General features: G+C 30.5%; 1 protein-coding gene across 1 annotated transcript; it reads left to right on the plus strand.

Annotated features, from left to right (window-relative positions):
- Positions 1 to 2,377: 2,377 nt before the first annotated feature.
- On the plus strand, positions 2,378 to 8,984 carry LOC127106755 (BEL1-like homeodomain protein 8). Its single transcript, XM_051044062.1, has 5 exons — positions 2,378 to 2,756; positions 2,836 to 3,988; positions 7,441 to 7,844; positions 8,156 to 8,216; positions 8,330 to 8,984. The coding sequence occupies exons 2-5, from the start codon at positions 2,867 to 2,869 to the stop codon at positions 8,747 to 8,749; spliced, it is 2,007 nt and encodes a 668-aa protein (XP_050900019.1). The 5' UTR covers positions 2,378 to 2,756; positions 2,836 to 2,866; the 3' UTR covers positions 8,750 to 8,984.
- Positions 8,985 to 9,348: the final 364 nt, after the last annotated feature.

Genomic DNA, 9,348 nt, shown 5'->3' on the forward strand with positions numbered 1-9,348 from the left:
AAATTATCTCGTTGAGGATATGATAAACTAGAGGAGACAATGATTAAAGAAAAAAAACAATGAGAACAAGAGTTGGGAAATCCTTCTATAACCCTTGATCATATCCCATCTCCATCATCACACCATGAGAAATGGAAGAGAGAACATTAAAATCCAGGAGGCGAGTTCACACCAGAGGATACATGCGTAGTTGCTGATAAGACAGTAAGTAGATTCTTTTTTCAATATTATTAATTGTAGTTAATTCAGTTTGGAAATGAAATTTGTTTTGTGTTGTAGGATCCGCTAGTTGAAAAATCCAATTATGGTGCCTTTGTTCCACAACGATGCCATGACATATTGGTAGAAACCATTGGAACAAATGGCCATGATGGATGTGTATGTGGTATCGGACGAGGAGCCAACCTCAGGTTACTTTTCGGATCATCGTCAAAGAGTGACGAAATGCACAAAAAATAGATTGAAGAGCTAGTGGATCAGAGAGTGAGGAGAATATGTAGGGGAAGATAATGATATGAAGTTGATATCTTGATATGTAGAAATCACCTGACTTATGTGCTACTTGGTAGCAATCTCTTATGTTTCGACTTTTGTTGTTGCATGCTTTGTTAATTCTATTGGATGATATGATGTGATACATTGTGAATAACACATTTTGTAGTTGTTTAAGCCAAAAAAATTCAAAGGGGGAGATCGTCCAAATGTGCTATAATACCTGTTGGTATATCAAGTGTGAATATAAGTCCCACATCAAATGGAAAAGTGAATGTTGAACACTTTATAAATGAGAAGACCTATAGACCCATTGCTTTAAGGTTTTGAGTTAATGTGTGATGTCTCTCTTACTTGTGGTTGCTCCTAAAGTCCGATGTGATAATCCACATACACTCTCATCACCCAACAGTGATATCAGAGCCTAATTCGACTATGCCTCCTTGTATCGAAAGTCTTCCTGATAAAGGTGTTCAGCCAGCGTTTTCTATTGAGGTCATCCAACGGGGTGCAAGTAGATATGGATGAAAATCTTTCATTTGAGGGGGAGCATACCTATAAGAATGAACAAACTCATATTTTAGGGGGAGATTCTTGGTATATCAAGTGTGAATATGAGTCTCACATTAGATGAACAAGTGAATCTTAGCACTTTATAGGTTAGAAGATCCATAAACCTAATGTCTTAAGATTTTAGACTAATATTTGGTATCTCTCTCACTATGTGATTGTTCTTAAAACCCGATGTGATGATCTTCGATCTTGAAATAAAATTATGCGGAAGCGGCGATACAAACCAAGGTAATGAATCAATATTTAACATAAGTATAGCAAATACAATTTGATTGATAAACTCGAATCAACAAAATAAATAATTAATTTCACATGTATATTAATTTGACTCAGATGATCTTGTTCATATTTTTCCTGCATTTTCTTTAACTATTTATCAAACAGTCAACTAAAAATCCTAATAAAATTGAGTTCTTTCATTAAAAATGAGTAATTTACATTCAACATTCTTCAACAATAATATTTAAACATTTTTTATTTCCCAATAAACATTCAACACTATTTATTTATTTTAATCCATATCATATAGCACACCTCTCTTTATTTATTTCTATCTTACATCTTTCTTGTCTCACTGTCTCAATAATATCATTAACTTCAGCATATAGAAAACGACATATACTGAAACATTTAAAAATACATGAGTAGACCATATAGATAAGACACAATTGAGCACCGTAAGATTACGCAAAATATGTAGAGGTCGAGTGTACGAAAGATGATATCGTACACAAAGGAGACAATTAAAATGACAGAATCGATACATGAGAAGTTAATTAAAAGTAGCAAAAGTAAGGAACCAATACAGATAATATAAACTGTGAAAAAGAGAAAAACAAAAAGGGTCCACAAATAATGTTCCACTCACAACAACGTCACACATTTCCTCCAACATAAAGTAATTTTAACTACACATTTGGTTGAGATATTAACAATTAATTTTTTTTTAAAAGTTTTACGGTCTATTATGATCCAATCCGATTTAAAAATTAATCTTTATAATTATACGCGGAGAATTATAATTCTTTATTTTCTCGAAGAATTAGTCTTTATCATTACTTGCAGCAGAAAATATTATTTATCTATCTCAAAGATTAATCTTTACATTTATGCAAAAAGAATATCTTTTACCCGACTTAAAAATTATTCTCTGAATTTACAGACTTAGAATATTCTTTATCCGACTCAAGGATTAATCTTTGCCGTTATGAGATTTATTAAAAAAAAATAGTATAGTAATTATAATTTAACCATAAAAAAAAAGTAAGTTGACGTTAATTTAGACGTGAAAGGTAACGGATCAAAAATCGGTTTCGCAATCATTGTTTTTCTTTCACACACACCTTGCTTCCTCCATCTTTCTATCCTCAAGAACAATCAAATAATCTTCACTTTTCTCTTCCATCTTCTTCTTTTTCCATAACACCTTCACTTTGTAGATCCGTTTCAGTTCTAGTATAGTAGAGAACAAGAGTTACCTAGGGTTTACTTTTACTACTTGTTCTTCTCGTTTTCTTCTTTAGGTGTTGGAATTTCGAAGTTCCTAACCTAACTCTCTTGTATTGTTTGAGTTCAACTTGCACCGTAAAGCCTACTGCAGAAGATTCAAGTTTTTTCTTTTCTATTTTGGTTAAAAATTATAAAGCTAGAAAGTATGAAAAGTTAAGAGACAAAAACAAAAACAAAAACAGGTAGTTTAATTTTATTATTATATTATTTTGTTGTTGTTGTTGTGCAATTATATTGATATTTTTTTTTTGTGTGTGGTAGATAATTTGGTGTTTCAAAAACCTCATACGAAATGAGGCCTGATCAATTGCATGTTGCACAACAAATTAGGCGTGATAAATTAAGGATCCAGAATCAAGAGTTTCCTCACAACAACAACAACAACATAGAACAGTTATTATCATTACACCAAGCACCACAACAAGGATTCAACATGGATCTTCATCATCAACTAAGGAATTCCAACAACAACAATATACTTGATGGTGAAGATGATGATGATGGTGAAGCTGGTCTTTATTCATCTGATCAAATGATGAACAGTTTGAATCTGTTGCACAGAAACCCTTTGGAGTACTGTTATGAGGCTGCTGAACCAAGTAACAACAATAATAGGTTGAGTTATTATTATGCAAATGAAACGAATCAGAATGTTTTTTTGCCTTCTGAGATTAACCATAGTGATACTACTACTTCAGAAGTTGCTTCCTTAATGCATCATGGTGTTTGGGGAGGTGGGAATAATCATAATTTGTTCCATGAAAATCAAGCTAGTTTGTGGACTAATAGAGGTGTTGTAGTTGACAACAACATCATCAACAACAGCATGGGTTTGTCTTTCTTTAATGATTGTAATAATCCTCAAGCTCAAGGTTTATCTTTGTCACTTTCATCAAATTCTTCACAACCTAAACCTTCACCTTCTGCTTCAAATTTTGAGCAAGGATCTTTCATAAATGTTGTGAAACCAGTTCATCAAGCAGAACCAATGGGAATTTCTTCACACAGTACTACTACAACTACAAGTAGTGGTTTTAGGAATGTTGGTCCTCTTGGACCCTTTACTGGATATGCAACAATATTGAAAAGTTCAAGGTTTTTGAAGCCTTGTCAACAGTTGTTAGAGGAATGTTGCTGTCAATCTGGTGTAAACATTGGTAAACCGTGTGAAAATGTTCCAAAATGGGTTTCTCGAGATGTTGTTAATGTTAATGTTGAAGATGATGAAACTGGAAAAGGTAGTAGTAGTTCAGGTGGTTCATGCTCTATGTTTTATGGTTCAAAAGAGAAAGAGAATAGTGCTGGTGCTGCTGATGATGGAGGAGGAGTTGGGAATAGTTTTTGTCTTTCATCTTCTGCTTCTCGACCTGAGTGCCAAAAGAATAAGGCTCAACTACTGTTCATGCAAGAAGAGGTAGGTTTTCTCAACTGTTCATGTAACCCTTATTATGTAGTACTATGTTTTCTTTTTGTTGCTCAAGTTATTTATGTCTTTTATATGTTTTTGTCGCAGTTAATTAATGTCTGCAATCAGGAATTTACTGTTTTAATATAAAAAAAAGTTTAAATGCTTTGTTCTTAGCTGTTTTTTTACTGTGATAATTCAAAGGCGTTGAAAAGATGAATTGAAAGAGATAAATACATGTTACAACTAGGTTTTGATGCTTTTAGTTTTGTAGGTTATGATTAGAAATAATATTGACGAAATGCTAATAATCATTAGAAATTTACACATATGATTAATAAGAAACTTACACATATAATACACAAGTACGAGACATTAGAATTCATAAATAATAATATTTTTTAGGTGGAACATGATTTTAGTTTCATATGATCAAGCTGATTTTATTAGACTAAAGTATAGTTTGGTGAAAAAAATTACACAAATAGGTTGGGGTCATAGTGTGGCATAGACTCCTATTTGGGTCTCCGTTACATTTTTGAAGTATTGCATGACATGTTAATTTATTTAAAATTTTCTTATATATTAATAAATTTAAATAAATAATTTAAGATATATTTAAAGAGATTAAAGGTAGTGCATTGTCACTCTAAATTTCTTTTACACCATCATCCAATAGAATTATAACGTTCTCCCATATCATACCACTATTTTAAAATTAAACGTGTGATTTGGGGGATACATGTCTCTGATTGGTTGACAGTGTAAAAATATTTTACATTGTCGATCTATAGTCTTTTTTCTCATATTTAAATAGAATTTAATAGATTAATGACGGTTATTTCAAATTTATTATTTAACAATATTTTAGAGAATTTGATTTTATATATTATTATATTTCAATTCTAATTTATAATAATATATTAAAATATACAAAAATATTAATATAAACCGATAAACTTAATTTAATACAAAAGAACAAGTTTATAATTTAATCTAAAATATTAAATCTAATATATTAGTATATTATTAATATTTATCCAGATATGCTGACTTAGCAGGCCAAAAAAGTGTTTTTAATAGGATATACACTCATTATTTTTTTATCTAAATAGATTTTTAAAATAGTTGAGAAAATAGAATATACACGAAAGTGTATCAACCAATGAATAATGTCCATCACATTAAATTACATTTTTATTTTTAAAATATTAATATCACATAATTGATTGTGTATATGTAATATTGTTTTACATTTTCTGTGTTTTACCTTTAAATTCAAAATAATTTTAGTCTTTTTTGTTTATAAAAATGTCTTTCATAATCTGAATTTATTGTAGACAAGATAGTAGATTCATGTCGATCTGATCTACTCCACCTATTCTTGATAATAATGGAAAAGTGTATAAAAAAAACATTGCCAATAGATTTTTCAACAAAGGAAATTCATCGAATAATGATTTTGAGAAACTACTTTTGGATATCATTAACAACTTAGTTTCTTCTTTTGAAGCCTAGGTAATTTATTACAAAACTAGTTTAGAATATTATTTATGAATAAATTATTTATCTATGCTAAATATTAATACATTCATTTTTAACAATTAATTAAGTAACGCTTATAATAAGCTACTTTTGAATATCATTAACTAAGCTAGTTTCTTTAAAAAACCAAGGTATTTCATTACAAATTAGTACTATAAAATATGATTAATTAATCGGTTATTTTTCTATATGTTAAGTATAAATGTTTTCATTTTTATAATGTATAATTTTTCTCAAACAATAATTTATTGTAGTTCCCTAATATAGAATCACCGTCAAATTATATATATATATATATATTATATATATATATATATATATATATATATATATATATATATATATATATAATATATATATATATATATATATATATATATATATATATATATATATATATATATATATATATATATATATATATATATATATATATATATATATATATATATATGCTTTTAATGGGATTGATTGAAGTGCTGGAGGGAGGAATCTTCCCTATTTTGTTTTTTCTCTTTATTCTATTTTCTGTTTGTGTAGGGTTAGGCCTAGGGGTCTAAAGATATTACCTTTCATATGATTTGTAATAGAAATTATTTTTAAATAAATTAACTGTATAAATTTGATTCTACTCGCTTAATAAGTAAATTGAAATATTCAAATGAGATCTCTTCTGATTTAATTTCTGATTTAATTAGAAGTTCTGACTTCGAAAATGAAGCAATGTTAAAATTTTTTTTTTAACAAGAGTTTTATCGTCTATTGTAATTCTATACTAGCTCGAGAGATTAATCTCTAAACGGCGACAATTGCATTGCAATAACTGGCAATTGCAATATGCACTGTAATATGTGGCTAGGTTTATAAGACTGTTGTTTAATGCAATGCAAAAGAATGAAATGAGGTAAAATCAATCTGTCTCTGAAAAGTTGAGAAACAGTGATTGGTATCTTGTATAGTTATTTACAAATCATTTTATTGGTCCAAAATCCAAGCAAAAACAGTGCTTTTGGATAACCATTCATTTTCTAAAAGTACTTTGTTCAGAACTCTATAGAAGAGTTTGAGAGAATACCCTACCTGGTTTATTTTTACCTTAATATAGTAATTGTGGTTGTTACAACAGTATAAAATATCTCATCATGGTTTAGTGTTAGTGCATGGTTTCAATAACTTTAAATGTTTTTTACTAACTTTAATGGTATAAATCTATGATGAATAGAAAGAACACAAATCATAGGGAGAAAAAAAAAGTGAAACAGAGATAAAAGCAAATCATGAAAAAAAGTTCCTTTATAAAATTACACCTTCTATGCAAAAAGCACAATTGCTTTTTCTACTAAGCAGTATATTACCTGATGCAATAAGAATACTACTTTTTGTCTTGAACAGTTTTTTCAGTATTTATTCTTTGCATTCTACCTATCTGGTGTCTTGGTGTGTTAGATGTAGTTCAAGATTTGTTAGAATAAAGTTTCATATTGTTTTAGATAATGTTTTGATCTATAGAGCACAGACACTCGAAACACGAGACAAACATTGATACGTTGACATCGATAATGATTTGAGAGAATGAAAAAATTAAATATAATCACAAATGTTGATGTTGGTTTCAGATAGAGTCACTTTCAGAGGTATTGGTACTATCCACATAGAAGTCTCATTTAGGAATTGAGGTTGTGAATAGATTAGATACTATACTCACATTCTTCAACATGACTAATAGTCTTTTACAAAGGACAAAATCGTCATACTGAAACAAAAACTTAAAGCGGACAATACCTCTTAGACGCAGTGGCCGGCCGGCCGGACGTGTTTAGTATCTTGTGTCATTGGCATTCTACATTTGTTCAAACAAATTTTAGATATTGGTTAAAATTTGGTATTGACATAGAGTGTTGCATTTTGGAATATAGGTTACAAGAAGATACAAGCAATACCATCAACAAATGCAAATGGTGGTTTCATCATTTGAGTCAGTAGCAGGTCTAAGTTCAGCTACACCATACATTTCAATGGCGCTCAAGTCCCTATCAAGACACTTCAGATGCCTTAAAAATGCTATCACAGAGCAACTCAAGCATACATGTCAAGTATTGGGAGAGGACTTTTCAATACTACCACCAACCACCACATGTAGTAGTACTAAATTTGACAGTAGTAATATGACAAGGCTAAGGTTCATGAATCATAGCTTACACAAGAACAGTAATATTGACTTTGTTGAACCTCAACAACATGTTTGGAGACCACAGAGAGGCTTACCTGAACGATCAGTGGCCATTCTTAAAGCTTGGTTGTTTGAGCATTTTCTTCATCCGTATGTTTCTGTCTCTCTCAAAGTTTGATCATAAATGTTCATCAACATAGAATTATGCTACTTGTTGATGTCTGATACTGACACGTTTTGGACACTAGACATATGCTCTAATGTCCCGGGGTAGATGAACGGTGGTTTCATCATTTGAGTCTGTGTTTCGAGTATTTCTTCATTTCACTTTATCAAATTACTGTCTGTGTTGACGTGTCAGTGTTAAAACAGCGTTGTCTTGTGTTCTGTGTCTATTTTAGTGTTTCATAGATAAAATGATTAAATTATGATTTATGTTTTGCTGTTAAATTTCATTTTAGGTATCCTACAGATACAGATAAACACATGTTGGCTACACAAACAGGTCTATCAAGAAACCAGGTAGGGGTCTGCTTCTTATAACTCAATAATTGTTACTTGAATTGTTTTGGTTTTCATTCTCCAAACTTGGTGTAAATTTTTATCATAACTGCTGGAGTATCAATGTTGCGTAGGTATCAAATTGGTTCATAAATGCCCGAGTTCGTGTATGGAAACCGATGGTTGAGGAAATACACATGCTTGAGTCAAAAGGCACAACAGAAGCACAGAATCAGAACAAAAACAAAACCGAGCCCTGCAGAGTTGGAACACATGAAAGGAAATTCCAGTGTTTGGAAATGGGGTCATCATCTTCAGGCATTCACAACGTTGAAGAGCAATGGAATAATAATATTCAAGACAAGAGATCTAAAATGGAAAATGTGATTACACCAAACATGGATATGGGTTTTTTGCCTTATCAAAATGGATCTGTGTCACTGACATTGGGCCTTAGACATGGAGTTGAAAATGTACAACAGCAACAGTTGCAGCAGGAGGTAGAGCTTAGACACCAATATGGAGGACACATGATCCATGATTTTGTGGGTTGATTATAATGTTTTCTAGAGAATTGGTGATAGAATTGAACAAATAATATTTGGATTAGAGGCTCCATTTACTTTTCAACTTGGCAAAGTCTGAAAAATCGAGGTAGGTCGAGAGAAATAGTCATTTAGTATCTATGTAAGTTCGAGATTTAATTCATATAAGTCTAGTTGTCTTCCCGTGGTGTTGGTGTCGGACAATGATACATGTAGTTATAGTTAATTAAATCATTTTTTAAAATTATTGATGTCTGATTTATTAATATTGTATTTGGTGTTTATAGATGTATGTCTTTGAAGATGTGTTTTTGAAGGTAAATATGTGAAAGCTTAAAGTTTTAAAAGAGGTGAAAGAGTGAAATCTCGTCGGTTTTTTTAATTGTGATCTTTTTAATTGTAAAAAGAACACGAGTAAATCTCATCTCTTCTCTTTTGATAAATCTTCTTAAAATCAATTTGAACAAAGGTTTAATTGATTAGAAGCTTATTTGATTAATTAGGAAGAAAAAATATACGGTCTAATCGATTAGGAGGTCTTTTTAATCGTTTAAGAAAAAATATAATGCCTCCTAGTTGATTAAGTGAAGTAGAATTTCAAAGTTTCC

Source organism: Lathyrus oleraceus, chromosome 7, assembly GCF_024323335.1.
Source record: "Lathyrus oleraceus cultivar Zhongwan6 chromosome 7, CAAS_Psat_ZW6_1.0, whole genome shotgun sequence".
In the NCBI taxonomy this organism is placed as follows: Eukaryota; Viridiplantae; Streptophyta; class Magnoliopsida; order Fabales; family Fabaceae; genus Lathyrus; species Lathyrus oleraceus.